Source organism: Felis catus, chromosome A2 (assembly GCF_018350175.1).
Source record: "Felis catus isolate Fca126 chromosome A2, F.catus_Fca126_mat1.0, whole genome shotgun sequence".
Taxonomy (NCBI): Eukaryota; Metazoa; Chordata; class Mammalia; order Carnivora; family Felidae; genus Felis; species Felis catus.
In genome coordinates this window covers 56355247-56374198 of record NC_058369.1, presented here as the reverse complement: position 1 = coordinate 56374198, position 18952 = coordinate 56355247, and the positions used below count along the sequence as shown (strand labels likewise).

Sequence of the window (18952 nt, the reverse complement as noted above, 5' to 3'; positions counted from 1 at the left end):
TCATCTCAACCCCCGCAACATATATGCTGGCAATCATCCTCCACGCTTATGGCCTGCCCAGATCCATCTAAAGGGTCTCATGGCTGAGGTTTCATTAAACGGCAAGAAACGGCATTTTCCTGGCCACAGCTAGCCCCTCAAGGTCCTGGAACCTTGAGTCCTAGAGTAAGTCTCCAAGGAATTCTGGCTGTCTCCCTAACCCCCTCCCAACCTGAGGGTATATAATGAGCTAACCGTCACGACACCAGTGCAGCTCTCCCTGCCCATGGACCTGTCCCCGTGCTTTAATAAAATCACCTTTTTGCACCAAAGACTTCTTCACGAATTCTTCCTTGGCCATCGGCTCCAGACCCACGAACCCCCCATCACTCCAAAACTTCACCACCTCCACCTTGTGCTTCCTACAACTCCAAATCCAGCAGGTCACTATCCCACCGACACTCCTCCAGCCTGTGAAGCTGTTCTGGATCTGGTCCCACCCGTCGCCCTGGCCAATCTCCTGTGCCATGTCCCCGGGCTTCCTGGAGCTCAGCATCGTTCCCTGCACTTAAAACGCAGGGACGGGGCTCCTGGGTGGGCCTCAGTGGCTCAAGCGTCCCACTCTTGGTCCCCACCATCTGTTTTGTGAGCTGGAGCCCCGCGTCGGGCTCCGAGCTGATAGCACAGAGTAGACTTGGGATTCTCTCTCTGTCCCTCCCCCACTCGCACTGTCCCTTCTGTTTCAAAACAAACATTTAAGTCCCTTTAAAGTTAAAAAACAAAATAAAATAAAGGCACGGACACGTGGCTCTCTTATGGCTCTCATTTATTTGCAGTTTTTTGGGGTTCTATTTTATTGTGTTTTTTGAATAATTTTTTGAATTTACCAAGAGTTTTGAGAACCCGATTTTTTGGCTCTAGGGACATCCTCCCTGGCTGCCTGTGTTCACTGCTGGTGTCGGAGTTTGTGGCTGGTGAGTTGCATCTGGGCCCGCTGATCGTGGTCCCTATGCTGGTCCCTTCGGAGGTCAGACTACTCTGCTCTGAGGACAGGCCTGTGCTGGAACAGGTTGCGATGGAGCTCCAGCAGCGGACTGTGGTTGGTGTGCTGATCTTGGGCTGGATGGTTGTCAACGTGTACCACAGGTTTTCACTCCCCAGGGACATGAAAATCCAAGCACTGTGTTCCCTGTTTTCCATATTTCGTTCCGCTTCCCAGAAGACTTCCCCCTCAAACGGCTCAAACCCGGTGGCCAAGCAGTACCAAACCACCCCCAGGCTCCAAGCGTTTGCGGAAGGGGTGTGCTCCCTTTGCTGCAGGAAGAGTCGCGGGGCAGAATAAGGGGGGCTGTCCCAGAAAGTGTGGAGTTTGTAGCCAGCAAACCGGATGCTCAGTCCAACCCCCGTGTGTTTTACCTTCAGCTTCTTGTCAAAAAGCAGTGTCTCCAGCTTCTGATCCCCGCCGATCATACCTTGTTGGTGGCAGTACTCCACAACCGATAACAGCTGGCAGAATTTGTCTGGAACCTCCTCCGTCACTTGGCCATGGTGCGTAAAATCGTCACACAGCTTGTCTCTGCTTACATATTTTGAAAGGAGGACTAACGATTTCTTCCTGTTGATCACCTTGAGTGACTTGACAATACTTGGGTGACTTGAGGTCTTCATATTCTGGGCTTCACGACAAAGTCCCTGGAGGCCAGCGGGGTCCTCCTGGGTTTTCCTGATGAACTTCACATCAGACTGCTTCCCGGTTAGGATGTACTGGGTCAGCTTCATCGTGGGGACGCTGCCCTCACTGGTGGTCTCGGGGATCTCGTAAATACAGACGTCCTCCTCACCAGCGGTAATGGCCTTACGCCCCTGAAGGATGGTGACCTACTAACTATACTAACGCTAAATAATTCTAATTACACGGACTATGCTAACCAACAATACCAACCTACAAAATTTGCCAATACTAACAATACTATGCTTATGAACTATACTAACAATATGAACTATACTAACAATATGAACTATACTAACTGTACTAAAACGCTAACACAAAAAAAAAACAAATGAAAAACACACACGCGCACACACACACTCACACACACACACACACACACACACAAAGAAAATGAAGGGAGGAAATGAAGAAAAATTGAGAAAAAGAAAAACTAAAAAAGAGAAAAAAAGGAAAAAGTAAAAACAAACAGGGAAAAAAAATTGGGAGAGAAAAGGAGTAGAGAAAAAAGAAAAATGAAAATAAAAAAATAAACAAAATGAAAAAAAGAGAAGTCGAAATCAAACTAGCTAGGGTCAAAGGCCGACAGGTCACCAAAGCTTCCTGGGCTGTAAGACCAAACACCCAGCCGAGCCAGGGTCTTATATAGACAGGTCTTGCCATGACTTCACAATGTGAAGGCACATGTGAGGGCACAGCAAGAAATGGGCCAATTATGCGATCATGGCTGGGGATGTCTGAGACCCCAGTGGTTTCCTCACTTTTTATTCCCAAAACCCCTTTACTCAATAAAAAAAAAAAGACCCCCAATGGGCTTTTTGTTTGTTTGTGTGGGCTTTTCAAGATTGATATTTACTTTGTTAGAAATCAAAATCTATAAGATGGTTCAGTGGCCTTTTCACTTCAAGTTTAGAAAACTGTAATTTTGGCTTGTATAGACCTCGTAATGTCTACACGTAAAATACCCAGTTCCTGGTCTCAAAATGGTGCTACAACATATAAGGAAATGTTGTGTTGTGTACAACACGATAAGGCTCATTATTAACATCTATAAAGCTCAGAGGAAGATTGCTTCTCATCATATTTTCACTGATAAGGTTGTGAGGAGATTTCTCATCAGAAACCTTGGAGGCTAGAAGGCATGGGTTGATGTGTTTAAAGCATTGAAGGAAAAAAGCTGTCAACCAAGAATCCTACATTTGGGAAAACTGTCCTTCAAAAATGAGGAAGAAATGAAGACATTCCCAGATCAACCAAAGCTGAAAGCCTTGCCCTGATGACTAGACCGGCCCTGCAGTGAAGGGGGTCCTTCAGGTTGAAATGAAAGGGCACTGAACAAGTAACTCGAAGCCTTCTGAAGAGATAATCTCCGGTAAAGGTAAACAGACAGACAATTATGAACGCTAGTACTGTTATGACTTTGGTCTGTAGCTCTACTTTTTGTTCTCTATGTTAAGAGACTGATATATTTAAAAACCTAATTATTCATCTATGCTTTTGGACACAAGATGCATAAAGATGTGATTTTGTGACATTAACAACTGACAGAAGGTGGGGTCAGGGCTGTAAAGTAGCTGAGTTTTCATGTGTTATTGAGGTTAAGCTGGTATAAATTGACACTACAATGTTGTAACTTTAGGATGTTAAAAGCAATCCCATGGTAACCACACACAACCACACACACACACACACACACACGCCACAGAACATACACAAAAGGAAATGAGAAGGGAATTAAAATGTTTCACTACAAAAAAAAAATCAACTAAATGCAAAAGAAGATAGTCATGCAGAAAATTTGAGACAGAAAGCAATTAAGGCATATAGAAAACAAAGAGCAAACCACAGAAGGAATTCCTTCCTTATCAGTAATGACTTTAAATGTAAGCAGATTAAACAGATTAGTGAAATGGATAAAAACATAGGATCCAACTCTCTGTTACCTACAAGGGACTCAGATCCAAAGACACAAAAAAGGTGAACGTGAAAGGAAGGAAAAAGATAATCCATGCAAATGCAGCCAAAAGAAAGGGTGGAGTGGCTGTAATAATACCAGACAGAACAGACGTTAAATCAGAAAATGTTACAAGAGACAAAGAAGGACATTTTATATGAATTAAGAGGTTCAGTACAGCAAGAAGAAAAGATGATAAACATTTACACACATAATGAGAGGCCATTATCGACAGAACTGAAGGGAAAAATAGTTGTATAATAATCGTTGGAGCCTTCCATATCCCACTGTCAATAACGGACAGGACAACCAGACAGAAGGTAAGTAAGGACACAGAGGATTTGAAGAACACCATAGCCCAGCCAGATCTAACAGACGGGCACGGGACCCCACCCAACAATAACGGCACGCGGGACCTTCTCTGAGACAGTCTTTGCATTAGGTCACGAGTTAAGTCTCAGTAGATTTTACAAGATAGATATCATACAAAGTATCTTTTCCAACCACAAGAAGATGAAGTCAGAAATGGGTAACAGAAGGAAGAGTGGAAAATTTAAAAAGCTGTGAAAACTGAAAACACACTCTCAAAGAACCAATGTGTCGAAGAAGAAATCACAGTGGAATGCGAACATACGTAGAGGTGAAGGGAAATGAAACACGACGCGTCAAAACTCCTGGAAAACAACAAAGCAGTGGCGAGGGGGAAATTTATAGCTGTAAACGCTCACAGTAAACATCAAGACAGATCTTAAATCAACACCATAGACGTGCAACTTAAGAAACTAGAAAAAGCCAAAGGTAGCAAAGGGAAGGACATAATAAAGATTAGAGCGGAGATAAATGAAACAGAGGCTAGAAAAACGAAAGAGATAATCAATGGACCCAAGAGCTGGTCCTTTGAAAACACCAAACTGCTAGCCGGATTGCCGGTGGAGGCAGAGAAGACTCAATGACTGCATTGCCACTGACTCCTTACAGACGTAGGAAGGGTTAGAGTGCTATCAACAAGTGTATTCCAGCTAATTGGAGAATCCAGATACAATGGACCAATTTCTAGACCTAGAAAACCTACCAAGACTAAATCACAAAGAAAGAGAAAATCGGAAGAGATTCGTACATAACTAGGGAGGAGCCTGAGGCTGTAATCGAAGATCACTTGACCAAAAAAAGCCCCGGATCTGACAGCCTCACTGGTGAATTCTACCAAACATTGGAAGAATTGACACCAATCTTCTCAAACTCTTCCAAAAAATTCAGGAAAGAACACTTCCTAACTAATTCTATCAGGCCGCCATTGCTTTGATGCACCCTAAATATCTCTGGGCCACCTTCCAGACAGTCACCAGAGGAGTTTTCTAAAATATCCAGCCAGATGAGTTATTTTCTCAGCGACAAAAGAGACCTTTCTCTGGTCTGTGGAAAGAGAGGACCAGCAGTGTCTCCAGAATCAGGCTGAACATCTATGGACCTCTTCTGAGAGCCTCCGTCCACAACGGATGGGCCACACCGCAGACTGGACACAGCTGAAGCGGGGCAGGGGGTGGGGTGGGGAGGGGAGAATTCACGGAGGTAACCTGGGCTTCAATTGGTCTGTCAGCTGCTTTGACTGCTTTGGGCATCTTTGAATACAACAAGCCATGCCCTCGTTGGACACTGGGAAAGGACAATCTATCTGCACATCCAGCCCTATGGGCTGGAGTCTCCCAAACGAGGCCATCGTTTGTTTTGGCAACTCTGCTCCACCACAACATTCATCAGACTCCTGAGAAAGACGACCGATGAAGGGATCCATAAATGGTAAGACCATCTCGCACTTAGCTGTGTTTGGTAAAAGGGAGATATTAGGAAACTGGGCCTTTAAGGTTTTGCTTGCACCCTGTTTGTGGAATGGTACGTGTGTCTATGTATGTTGTAAATGTGAGATAGTTTCTCTACCTCCGGGTGGTGGTTGTGAAAATTAATTTGTAAAAGTGCTCTACTTAGCTGGTTTGAAGGCAAGTGCTTGTAAGAACTGGGTGTTCTAGGGGCGCCTGGGTGGCTCGCTCGGTTAAGCGTCTGACTTCAGCCCAGGTCATGATCTTGTGGTCTGTGGGTTCGAGCCCCACGTAGGGCTCTGTGCTGAGGGCTCAGAGACTGGAGCCTGCTTGAGATTCTGTGTCTCCCTCTCTCTCTAATCCTCCCCCATTCACGCTCTGTCTCTGTCTGTCTGTCTCTCTCTCTCAAAAGTAAATAAACTTAAAAAAATTAAAAGAAAAAAAAAGAACTGGGCGGTCTAAAACTCAGAAAGATAGAAACTAACCCCAGGTGTCTTTCAAGTTCAAGTGATCTTGGAAAATATTTGGTACGAAAGCTAATGTAACGTTGTTTGTTTAGTTAAAATGGACATAAGTCTTTAGAATTGCCAACATTAAATGTGATAGTTTCACTCTGCTTGTGTTTACTGTAAGTCAAACCAGCTGTTGGCGTTGTGACTGTCACAAAATGTGATGGAAAAGAAAAAGACGTTAGAGCCCTGTCCAATGGCTTCTGAAGCTTTACGGGCAAGCGAAGGACAGACAGACAGATGTAAATAATTTTAACAAATGTAATTAAGGCTACTTGACCAAATAAGGGAAAAAATTCTGTATTTAGTGAAAGTGAGACTGGTTATTCAAAGAGGGAAAACTTGGGGTACCTGGGTGGCTCAGTCTGTTGAGCATCCCGCTCCTGACCTCTGCGCAAGTCATAATCCCAGAGTTGTGGGATTGAGCCCCGTGTCAGGCTCCAAGTGGAGCCTGCTTGAGATTCTCTCTCTGTGTGTCTCTCTGTGTCTCTCTCTCCCCCCCTCCCCCGCTTGTGCTCTCTCTCTCTCTCAAACAAAATTAAAAAAAAAACAAAGAGGGGAAAACGTAGGACAAAATCTGAAGGAATGCGAAAGGGAAAATTGCAGAAGGTTTGCGAGAAGGGAATCTTTCGAAAGAAATGCTATGCATGGTCGGGGCCGAGATTCTGGAGTATCGCATGTAAGAAACAAGTTTATGAGGGCAGCGATCGACCCCCGGGGAAGAGAAGGGGGAGGCAGAGAACGATGTCAGGCAGAAGTTGAGCAGTGACACTTCAACGGAAGCCTTAGCCGACTCTCTGAGCCGTCCCGAAAGTTGGACTGCCCTTCGGAAGCATCCAAACTTAGGTGGAAGGGGCTGGCTCTTCGTAAGCGTCTTTGGATGTGACCACCTGGGCAGCGGGCAATGCCCTTGGCAAGGCCGCTGCCTACAGTCACGGCGATCCCTGATGATGTCTGAGCGTCGAAGGCTGTAGGCAGCATTGCTATGGCTGGGAGACCTGGGTTCCTGCCGGACATTCTGGTCAGCACATCCCAACACCCGCCACAAGAACTCAGACCCATGCAGTGCCCTGGATGTCCTTGTCCAAATAAGTATGTATCAACGTGGGATGTGACACGGAGGAAGAAAGAAGGGACTGCATATCTTTTAAAAAATTCATCTTGTTGCAACGAATGAGTTTTAATATCCAAAGTACAACGGTGTAAGACTGGAATTTGGGTTTTCTCGCTGTTCATGTGACAGAGGCTTCTTAGATGATGGGTCTAAATTATCAACAGAGGTTTTTCTTTATCTTTAAGCTGCCTAGAAAAACAAAGTTTCTATGTCTTGTCTCTGTTAGGTCTTTGCTTCCTTAAGAAAGTTGAATCTGCTCAGTGTTAAGAGAGCTAAGGTTTGCTCACAGCTCCATTTACCTTGCTGTCTGCATTTACCTTGAGAATCTCTTCTTGCCATCCCGGCTAAATAAGTATCCTGTTTTGTAGTGATCTGTAATCCTATTTAGGCACGTGTTTTGAAACCTTCTGGTATTTCACCAACTTCCAAAAACCCAGCTTGTGAATGGAAGTCTTTTTGACGAATTAGGCTTATTCCCTGGTGTGTCAAATGACATGGGAGGCATCATCAAATAAGCGATGAGGAACCTTCTTAGGCTTTGTTGTATGGGTGATTGCTCTAAGTGTCCTAGAGATTTTATAAGATTCCTAAGGGTTTGATATGTCCTGGTATAGCGTCATCGCTTGTACTACTAACCACTGAAGTAGCGTGTGTCACAGAATCTCCTTGCCAGCTGCACTGCATTGACAAATACAGCTCTCTGATCCCTTCAGGATCATAAAGCTAAGCTTAGTAAGAAGTCCCAGAACTAATGGGGAAACTGCTTTCAAACAGACCCTTGTGTAAACATTGCTGGTCCTCTAATGTTTGCTCTTCTAAATTTAAGTCTGCCTATGACATTTGGTAGATGCTTGGTAAATAATTTCTTCATAAACAGATAGGAAACATTTATCCCTTTCTCCCTACGTGGTATCACCAGAATTCAAAACTCTCAGGGAGTATTCTCGTATTTTCACGGCAGTGTATTTATTTGCAGAAGTTCGATACGAATCCGTTCTCCTTGCAACAGGACGCCACTGGAAACATTGGTCATGTTGCCAAGGCTTTGACTGGAATGTCATAGTTGAGGGAGATATGCCTAGACTCAGCTACAATCAGAGAGCTTTAAGGAGCTAATTACGGTTGACTTTGCCGAGCCAATGAAGCCCCTTGGAAAACTTGCCTCGTACCTTGCTTACAAAGTTTCCAGCAGCCCTACCAGGTGAATAAGGAAGGTCGTCACTTCCTGGCAGGTGCAGGAACCTCAGGGTATTTGGGGGATCTCGAGAAGAGAGGGAGCCACCCACACCTATAGGTATGGCAGGCAAAGGCTGATGGCCAGTATTTGGCTTAGCTTCTTTAGCCTGACAAGGCTGCTAAAAGTTCAATCTGACATTCCTTACGAAAAGTTCCAGCGAAGCAGATTGAAAAACCCAACACCTATATGACCAATCACCGTTGTGATGGCGCTTGTGTAAACAGGCCCAGCTTCAACTGGACAATTTCACAAACAAACGTGTCCTAATCTGGCTCTCTTCCCAAGACCCTCTGGAAGAGCTCTCGTGCCAAAGATAGACTTAACTACATATCAACCCCAACGTCCCTTGGAAGACCAAAGAGGAGTTAAGTAAGGAGTGGGGGTTTGGACACCGTGCTGGCCTGGACACCGGCTGGAAATAGAATGAATCCTTACCCTAGAGCATCTGATGAAAGAAATAATTAGCCACATTCCTCGAAGCACCCGTTATGGGAAAGATGCCCCTCTCCAGTGGATCCAGAAGTATACTGCGGGCTCCGATTTCAGCGAAATGCTACAAAAGGCAACGCTTGTGCTAAAAACAATCCTAAGACTGGGTGCCCACAAGTTCTCAAGGGTATACAACTGAGACGCCCCAAACCTGGGGAAGACCGGCACGCAGCCTTTCCCAGAATGCAAAGAACAATGGGAAATTCTCGGGGTTTGCTTGTATCTGCAGACACCTTTATCAACGGGGTTGAGGTTTCTCCCTGCTGTTCAGAGAAGGCCTCGGGAGTGGTCAAAATGCTTTGAAGCGAGATCATTTCTAGGTTTGGACTGCCGCTAATAATTCAGAGTGACAATGGAGTGACAACCACAGCGTCCAAGGCCTTGGGCATTCAGTGGAAATCACACGCTTCCTGGAGACACCGAGAGAGTGGAAAAAGGGAAAAAAATGAACTTTGGCAAAGCTCTGCCAAGAAACCCACTTCACTTGGGAACAACCCGTGCCATCTGCCCTGCTTTGGGAAAGAGTGGTCCCTAGAAGAGGGCTTGGTTTAAGCCCCTGTGGAATGTCATATGCAAGACTTTCTATGTTCTTTCGTGACCTAGGAGGTGCTGGCGGGGCTCCCACCAGCGATTTGGATACATCCAGGGCCTGCGTTTGCTTCCGGCAGGCGGATGTACCTCACAGATGTGTCTTCACGCTGCCTGAATCCCTTGGTGACATCCAAAGGTGTCACTAAAGATGTCACTAAAGACCTGAAGAGCGGGAGCCCAGAGGACCAGCTCCAGCCTCACTGGACAGGTCAGACCCTGTGAGGTGCCGTTGACCCCCCACTCCCCGGAGACTACAGGGAATTGAGCCGTGGATTCACACTTGAATGACAAGAATCCACAGGTTCCCTACACCTGTCAGCAGGGAGGAGGTCGAAAGGGACCCGGCTCAGACCAGTGAGCCTCTGCCGGACCTGAACCTCCGACGCGGGGGAACTGGTCCAAGGGAATCAAGCCACGAGGACAACATGCTGCCTGTTGTTCTCTAGTACCCCTAAAGCCCTAGACACAACATGGTACAGGAACTATTGACCAAAGTACAAAAATCCCGGTAATGCAGGACATTCCTTTCCACCCCAAAGTTTCCCCTTGTCTAACCCCAGTCTCCACCCCACCTCAGCAGGAAGTAACGGCCGCGGCCGGGTGGTGGTCCCAATACCCACAAGAATGAGGACGGGTCAAAAGACCCTGGGGACTGAAAAGGGTAACCAAAGGGCTAGCAGCCGCAACTCTGTACCCTGACCTTTTTCCTTCGCCACTAAGTACCCCTGACTCTCCTCCTCTAGGGAGGTGGATGTGAGGCTCGCCCTCCTGCCTCTGGGATAAACACTTGCTTTGCTTTATACCCCGTGTCTCAGTGATGGTCTTTATGCGCATCAGGCAGATGAACTCGGGTCCAGTACATACGGCAGGCACTCAGTAAAGACCGCTGAACCCACGTGGACTCTGACGCTTGGAGAGTTCAGTGTCTGGTCCGTGGTGACACAGGGTAGGACGAGGAGAAGGGTTTGATTTCAGAACTGTAGTGCCTCTACTCCCATCCACAGTGCTAAGAAGTTTCTGCTCTCCTCCCAAGGCCACCTGCTCAGCCCTCGGCACGCACAGCACCTCCGTGGCCCCGGCCCCTGTCCCTGCTTTGGAGCCAGCTCCCCATTCCGACCTGGAGGTGACAGACAGCTCAGCCCTGTTTACCCAGCTCCACCAACATCCCAGCCTCATCTGCCAACTTTGGCAATTCTCATACCACCTCGCACACAAAATAAATCACACGCTCCCATTTTGGGTTTGGGGGGAGAAAAGGCCCAGTCAGTTAATTACAAAGGCTGCCTCGCCTTGGCACGGGGTGGTGGGAGACGTTCACAGGAAAACGGATTAATTTGGACTCATTGCTTTCCCTTCCACGTCGTCGTTCCAATGAAGACAACACTTGTAACCAAGCCCACCTTCTCCAGAAGCAGCCCCCACACTCCCCAAACAAGCAGTCCTCAGGTTTCACTGGCTGGCTGCTCAGGGTCCCGAGAAGCTTGCTGGGACCTCTGGAAAATGCCAGTCAGGGTTTTAGGATTCTTGTGCCAGGGGTGGGGGGTGGGGGGATCCAGGGGAACTGCTTGGTTCGGTGTTTCTGAGCTCACACTGGTGAGCTGGGCACAGCCGAATACTGGACGCTGGCCTGCTTGGACAGAGGCTGGGTGTCCAGGCTGCCTGCTGGAATCACGCGGGAAGGGGGCAAAATTCAGAGTCTCGGGCCCCGCCCCCCGACCCTACCGAGTCAGACATGTCAAGGACAGGGCCTGGAAATCTGTACTTTCCACAGGCACCAAGGACAGGACCTGGAAAGGCTTTGGGTGGGAAGTCTCAGATCTGCATTTGAAAGCCGTGTTGTCTAGGGAAGCTGTTCAGCATTTCTCTACCCCAGTCTCCCAGAGCTCAAACACTGGGGCGCACCATAACCCTCTTGAACGGGTGGGGTTGGTTGTACAGGTGCGGTGAGGCCCCGACCCATGGCGGACACTCATTACGTGGTACTGATTCCTATCAGTGAACATGACTGAGCTCGTTTCAAGGGGTTGATGAGAAGCAAAAGGTGATGCTTTGGTGCTGCGGAAAGTCCTTGTGCCTTAACTACAGCATCAGCACTGGCCCCGGGCCCTCCACGCAGCTAATCATTCCTTCAGACTCCAAACTCTGCATCACTCTTCTTGTCCCACCTCCCCCCGCCACCCCCACCCCGAACCCCCTGAAACCAGTAAATCATTATCATTAGAAGGTTCAAAGTTGGGAGGGGCGCCTGGGTGGCGCAGTCGGTTAAGCGTCCGACTTCAGCCAGGTCACGATCTCGCGGTCCGTGAGTTCGAGCCCCGCGTCAGGCTCTGGGCTGATGGCTCAGAGCCTGGAGCCTGTTTCCCGATTCTGTGTCTCCCTCTCTCTCTGCCCCTCCTCCGTTCATGCTCTGTCTCTCTCTGTTCCAAAAATAAATAAAAACGTTGAAAAAAAAAATTTAGAAGGTTCAAAGTTGGGAGCCTCCACAGGCTCCTTCGGAATGGAGTGAAAACCAGACACATACCCCCCGGGAACAAGGGTGCCAAGTCCTAGGTCTGCAACATGGTCAAAACCGACTCGTTTCATTTGTGGAAAATGAATACATCTGAGTTTGCACCTGTCTCGGCGGGGGGAAAGTAGCGCGCGCGCCATCGCAAACAGGCGTCTCCTGGCAAAACCCGTTCCCTGCTGCTCGGGGAGGCTCAGACTGCCTGAAAGGCTGCAGCCTTCAAAACCTGTTTCATGCGGTTTGTCCATTTTTGGGCTGTTTCAGCTGTCCCATTCTGTTGGAAGCCTGGTTTTGCACATCAAATGGGTTGTGTTTCTCCAGCAAATTTCAAGGAACGCCAGGGGATCCTGGAACTGGATCCCACATTACAAGCAGATGCTCCCTTCACACCTGAATCTCCTCCCCATGACCCCAGAAAGTGTGGGTCACCCCTCTGCTTTTGAATACAAAACAGGGAGGGCGTTGGAGCTCTTTCTAGAGATGAGAAAATGACACGTGTTTCTCTTGATGTCAACATTGCCGTGGCCAATGAACTTGCAGTGCAGGGGTAACACTCGGAATGTCTAACCAGATGGGCCCTTTAGCACCTGTTGTGCCCAGAGGGCTGTGGCAATGGAGGAAAGGCTGGGAGAGCCGTCCTAGCTGGCCAGCAGCCTTGCAACGGCCTCCCACTCTGTCCAGGCTGTTGCAAGCACCGATTCAGAACATGTACCCAGATGATGGAGCTGGAATTTGCGGGAAGCTAACTTCCTGTCCATGTGCAATGTCTCAGGCAGCGATGAGCCCCCATCCCTGGGAAGGTGCAAGCAGGAGCTGATCCTCCAGCAGGGACGTAACAGGAATGCTGAACTACACGGTGCCCTCTGCCTCTTCCATGTGGTACAGCTCTCACGACCACGTGCCGGGAGTGAGAATCCCACTTCATGGACTCACAGACCCTTCTCCCTTCTGGAGTGCATTTCCACAGAAATGCCGTGCACAGACCTGCGGCACCTCCCTGCATCGTCCCCGTGGTCCTGGGTGGCTACCATCCACGCCAGGCCTGGCACACGCTGCCTCGCTGCGGGGACTGGGCCACGCCTCACTCAGTCCGTGACATAACTGGCCGCTTCTGAGAAGGCGCTGTACCGAGTCACAAGGGTTAGCAAACTAGTTCAAGGTAATTTATGACCCTGGGATGCTCGGGTTTCTAAATACAACAGACCACTACAAACTGCAAAAGCTTCAAGCTCTCTCCCCAAGGGAGACGGCCCGGCCCAGCCCGGGGCAATGGTGCTGACGCCAGGTGGGCAGGACGAGCTGGCACACTCGCAAGCCTGGCTGGCTTAACTCACTATGAGCCCCAGGGAGGCACTCCTGGAGGCCTCGTGAAGACAGCTCCCCCCCCCCCCCCCGCCGCCGCCATTCTTCCCTCCCTTGTCTCTGGTATGCATGAGAAGGTGATGAAGGTTTTTCTCCTGCGCTGGGATGGCACCGAAACCACAGTGCATTCGGGGTTGCTACCTCCTAGTTGGCTTCTCTTTTTTAATGCTAATAATATTGATTTTGGGTACAGTGGATCTCAGGCAAGGGAAACTCCAGTAAACGAAAGCTGACTATAGCCAAACGTGGCTGATGTTTCTTTTTTCCTCAGGGTTGGCAGGCCCTGCCTGCCTTTCCATCTGCCCAGTGCTGGCCTTGAACACCCGGAGTGGCTTCTCTGCACGCTCTCCTGTGGGCTGCCTTCCTGCCTTGGTGCTGGCGCCCAGAGCTTGAGACCCATTTCTGTCTGCAAGAGGACTGTGGTCTTTGCCCTTGCTCCGCTGAGCTCTGGCTGCCACCTGCATCCAGCATGCGTTCCCAGCACCCCCCGTCCCGGCTCCAGGCCGAGTTCATCTGGGGCCTGCTACCAGGTACAGTGACCTTCCCCTTCCCTTGCAGACATCAACTGTGAGTCAGCACTGAATGCAGGTCCCCAGTATACCCATACCTTGCCAGCCTCATCCTCAGTGCACACTCCCAGCTAGGAGTAGGGATTTGGGGTGAGTGAGACACAGCCCCGTCCTCAGGCCTTGGCCTTTCTGACTCAGGAGGCTGACACACACGTGTACCAATGAGGGACACAAATACCCTGTCTTCTGTGACGGGGGGAGGGCGGTGAGCCTGGGAGAGCCCAGAAGAAGCCTGGAGGGCTTCCTGGAAGAGGTGGTGCCAAAGGTGTGCGATGTTTCATATGATCTCCGCAGTCCTTGGGTGTAAGCACCCTAGAGAAAGACACCTCCATGGGGACTGTTGAGTCTATCGCTACTGGCTAGGTGGCATTTGGTGACAAAGGAACAAATGGTCTGAGCTTCCTCTGCCTAGTCCTGGATTGTTGGGGGTCTGGTTTCTTCAGGGCGACAGAGACACAGCCATGGCTGACTGTTCTGGGGCCCTGGCTCCTGCCTTGCTCCTCTCTCCAGAACACGGGACACTGCGGTTGACCCCTAAACAGCTCTGTTCCTCCACCCCCCTGTCTCCGTACCCTTTGCACTATGATGGGGCAGCTCTTCCCACCAGGGGTGGGGTCTAGATCCCCCCGCTTTGAATCTGCGCTGGCTCCGTGACTTGCTCTGGCCGACAGAATGTGGTGGAAATGATGCCGTGCCAATTTCAGGCATAGGTCTCAAAGAGCCTCGTGGCCTTGTGTGCCCACCCTCTCGGGACCCTGGCACCACCATGTGCAGAAGCCCAGACGGCCTCCTGGAAGAATGGGACACGTGTAGCCTACTCACCACCGCCCCTAGTCTCCCCGGCCAACAGCCAGCCGGCAATCAGCCGACCCCTGCCATTGACCACACATGCTTGAGGGAGCCCGGAAGACCTGCCCGAGCAGCTAGCTGCCCAGCTAAGTCAACAGTTGGTGCAAGCCGCTACATTTCGGGGTGGTTATTCCGCAGCAGAAACTAACTGATCCCGGCATCCCAGCATTCTGGGCAGGATGCACAGGCTGCAGGATCTATAGGCAGAGGCCTGGCTGCAGACAGATGGACTGGTGGCCTCGGGACCGTCACCTGGCCCTCATGTTTGCTGTCACCTGGGTTCTGCTCTACAGCTAGGATCTGCAGTCAGCACAGTTACGACCAAGGTATAGTTGGCCCGGGAGCGGCTGCGCCTAAGCCATCTGGCCTCCTCTGCGGTTTCCTGGACCTACCCAGGGCCTTCCAGCCGCTTTCCGTGACACTCCAGGTGAAAGCCAAATGCCTCACCATCCCACACGATGCTCCCTACTCCCACCCTGCTCCCAGCTTTGCGCCTCTCACTGCACTCCAGACACACCTGCCTCCAACCCATAAGACCCAACCTGACCTCCGGGCCTTTGCATGTGCAGCTCTCCTGACTAGCATGCTCTTCCCGGATACCCGCACGGCTCCCCCCCATTTCCTTCAGGCTCTGACCCAGTAGGTTTGTTAAACAAACCGGAGATCACAGATCTTTCTTACAAATGGCCTGCGTCACTCCCTGCACACTCCTCCCGCTTTATTTCTTTTCAGAGCAATTAGCATGACTGGGTGCAAAAGTGTCCACATTGTGAGACATCCAGTGGGAGCCAGCGAAGGTTAGGAAGGGAGGGTGGGATGCTGAGAAAGACGTCGGCATTGGGACTTCATAGCATACAGCCACTGGCTGGGAGCCGATGTGTCCTGAAGCAGCCTGGCACCCCCCACTGCCAGACAAACCAGCAGAGACACCGTTGGCAGTGCTTCAGCCACATGTAGGAGCCGGTATGGCACTCGGCAGCACAAGCCCAGATTTATGGCCATGGCATAACTGCTTACAAGTGTCATGCAGGTGACACATGTTTGTCAAAAACACCTCGTCTTGAGGTGGCCACAGAGAGCAGTTCCTGGAACACAAGGGGCTTCGCAAAGCAAGGCGTCCCTGGGGCTCCTGCCTTCTGAAACCCCTTAATCGAGGGACCACCATTTAGGGCCCTTCTCAGAGTTTCTAGAGCCTACAAAAGAGAGAAGTCTCTAACTGGAGCTGGGACTCCCTGGCCGCAAACAGGAGCAACACCGGCTGGCCTGGCTCAGCCTCGGAAGCCGGGGAGGGCACCCTCCAGGGCCAAGGAGGCCCAGGGCAGGCCCAGACCCACCATGGATCCAGGGTTCAGGGACAAAGCTCTTCTGCACTCCGTGAGGGGCCCCATGGCAGACCCATCCCCGGGTCCTGGGCCAGTCACCAGGAGGGAGAGCTAGGGCCTGGTCGGGGTCCAAAGGGACCATGCAGTCTCGTGGTAAAGAGCGTGGAATCTGGAGCCTCATAACGGCTCTGAGCCTCAGCTTCCGCATCTATAAGATGAGTGTAAAAACAGTGTCTCCACACAGGGTGACGAGGACCCCACGGAATGCTCAGACCGGGCCCCGGCACATCACAAATGCTGCAGAAGTGAGTTGTCATCCACATCATCAGAGGCCATGACTCTGCATCACTCAGAGCAAGGGTGGAGCCTTCCCGGCAAGGATTCGACTCTGTTCCAGGTTTGAGGGTGCTGGGGTACTGCTCCCAGGGCTCTCCCTCCCCTTACCGGGCAAGGAGCCGGTGGGGAGTGAGAGGCAGGAGTTAAACCTCAGCTGCTTCATCATCAAAACGACAGCAGGAGGGATGAGGCAGGGGTGAGAGGCAGAGGTGGCAGGAGGTTTTCAGGCCCCCAGGGACAATGTGCCCAAATGGCTTTCACACCAGCTCTGGGGAGCCCATGGGATGGAAACGGAAAGGCAGGCTGTCATGTCCGATCCCTCCACTGACAGCCCCAGGGTCCTGGGTCCCAACCCACCAGCCCTACTGTGCACAGCCAGACACCAAGAGGAAGGAACACAGAACCCGCCTTCAGAGAATCGGAGACAGACTCCACGTTGGGGTCACCCAACACGGTCGTTGTGTGGCCATTACAAACTCAACCCTCCTCTGTGCTCCTGTTTCCTCATCCTCACAAAAACATCCATGGATGGGGCGCCTGGGTGACTCCGACGGTTAAGCGTCTGACTCTTGCTGTCAGCCCAGGTCACGATCTCACAGTCAGGGGACCGAGCCCCACATCGGGCTCTGCACCGACAGCATGGAGCCTGCTTAGGATTTTCTCTGTCTCTGCCCCTTCCCCACTCTCTCTCTCTCTCCTTCTCAAAAAATGATAAAGAAAGAAACATAGAAAAAAATCCATACATGGCTACACAGGGCCTCCTGGGGCACCTGCACGTACCAGGGATCGCAATGGTAGAAAGAGGGAGAGGGGAGAACACGCGGACAGCAGGCATGAATGACTGCAGGTGTGCTACAAATGATCAGAGATCTGAAGAGCTCAGTACTTAGGAGTTTTAAAAAGGCTTCTTGACATGTGACTGGAGAAAGGCGGCCCAGTTAGTAGACGGTGCTGGGACATCGGAAACCATTCCAGACACATTAAAAATCTATATTTGAAAGAGAGAAGTTGAAGAGGGGGATATTGTGGGGGAATATCTTTGCAAACTTGGCGTTGGGAACAATTTCTTTACCAAGGTGTTAAAAGCTCAGTAAGCATAAAAAAAATCGATAGTTTTCACTGCAGTAAAACGTAAATTTCCTTTCACCAAATGACGGGTGGAAAGACAAATCACTAAAAGTATATGTACAACTAGCAAAGGATCAGTATCCAGAATACATAAAGAAGTCCTACAAATCCACAGGAAGAAGAGAGGCAATGAGCAAAAAGACCACAGCAGGCATGTCGTAGAGGAGGAAACGGAGTGCACAGATGAACACGGGAAAAGCTGCCCGATGTCACGAGGATGCAGGGAAGTGCAAGGTAAGGTCCCCGTGAGAGATTTCACATCCATCAGGCTCACAGTGAGGAAGACATGTGACATCTGACAGCACCGAGGGTCTGAAAGGATGGAGATCAGCTGGCACCCACGGTTGATGAGTGTGAAACCTGGTCTGGCCACACTGAAAACCGCTTTGGCCTTTTCTTGTTAGGTTGACCAGTCCCATGCCTTAGCACCCTGCAAATCCACTCCCAGGAGCCACACAAGGCACACCCAAGAAGAGTTCGTCGCAGCACTGTTAGCAAGAGGAGGGGGAGAGAGGAAATGACCCAGATACTCCCTGACAGAGCAATGCAAAAAGAAATTGTAGCACGGTCACACAATTTCTTTCCACACTGGTGACAGCAAACTCCAGCTACACAGCAGCACGGCTCAAGCTCAGAGAGAGGGAAATGTTGAGTACAAAAATGCAAATTTTAGAGATCTACGTACAGAGAGGAAGTTTTTAGAGCTTGAGAACGAAGAAGCAATCTAATGTTTAGGCTTATTCAGTCGGCCTGTGAGCAAGAGAATGGCAAACAAACAAACACCAAATTGCAGAGAGGGGTGACCTGCAGGCAAGGAGGAGATGGAAGTGACTGGGAATGTTCTAGTTCTGGAGTTGAGCTGTGGGCCCACGGATGTTCATTGTCCCACCATCCTTCAGAATGCACGAAACACACGAAGTATTAAAACAGAACAGAGGCAAAGGGGAAAAACAAGAAGAGAAACATGGTGTGGGTCCAGACACATCCAGTATGATTTCCTTGTCACACACATAGTTGACTGTTTTCACGTGGTGTCACGGGGGGTCCCAAGAGTTCCGTCGAGAGGCCAGAGCGGGAAGTGAAAGGACAGGCAATTGGACGAGGGCATTCTTCCCTCTGGGCCTCGTTTCTTCATATGCAAAATGAGGGGGTGTACCAGGAGTGCCAAATGGCTGGCGTGCATAACCCAGGCCTCCCCTTCCTGACCCGCTGCGGACACTACTCGTGCATTGCAGCACTGTTTCACATGGAGCACAGACACGCAGCGTTGGGCTCTGCAGCTGGGCCCTGCAGGCTGCCGGGAATGCCAGTCTGAGAGGGCACACTAAGTGATACCTACGTGCTGATCTGGAGAGACCCAGATCCCTCCAGCTGTGGCCTGGAAGGTTCTGATGCCTCACCAGCAGGCACTAGCTAGTCTGAGAGGCAGGGGCCCTAGGGAGGAGCCGACTGGCTTTGGTACTG

General features: G+C 50.2%; 2 protein-coding genes and 2 long non-coding RNA genes across 11 annotated transcripts in view; 2 read left to right on the top strand and 2 right to left on the bottom strand.

Moving 5' to 3' along the window:
* IQSEC1 (IQ motif and Sec7 domain ArfGEF 1) overlaps positions 1-18952 on the bottom strand; it is a 689800-nt gene that overhangs the window by 370230 nt on the left and 300618 nt on the right. The gene's annotated exons all lie outside the window — the stretch shown is intronic.
* On the bottom strand, positions 789-2069 carry LOC123384133 (MAP/microtubule affinity-regulating kinase 3-like). Its single transcript, XM_045053207.1, has 2 exons — positions 1396-2069; positions 789-1293 (listed from the first exon to the last, which is right to left on the bottom strand). The coding sequence occupies exons 1-2, from the start codon at positions 1756-1758 to the stop codon at positions 802-804; spliced, it is 855 nt and encodes a 284-aa protein (XP_044909142.1). The 5' UTR covers positions 1759-2069; the 3' UTR covers positions 789-801.
* On the top strand, positions 2329-10218 carry LOC123384145. The gene is made up of 2 exons (XR_006594832.1): positions 2329-5459; positions 8076-10218. It is a non-coding gene; the product is annotated as an uncharacterized LOC123384145 (long non-coding RNA).
* On the top strand, positions 13343-18937 carry LOC123384144. The gene is made up of 3 exons (XR_006594830.1): positions 13343-13814; positions 16269-16421; positions 17604-18937. It is a non-coding gene; the product is annotated as an uncharacterized LOC123384144 (long non-coding RNA).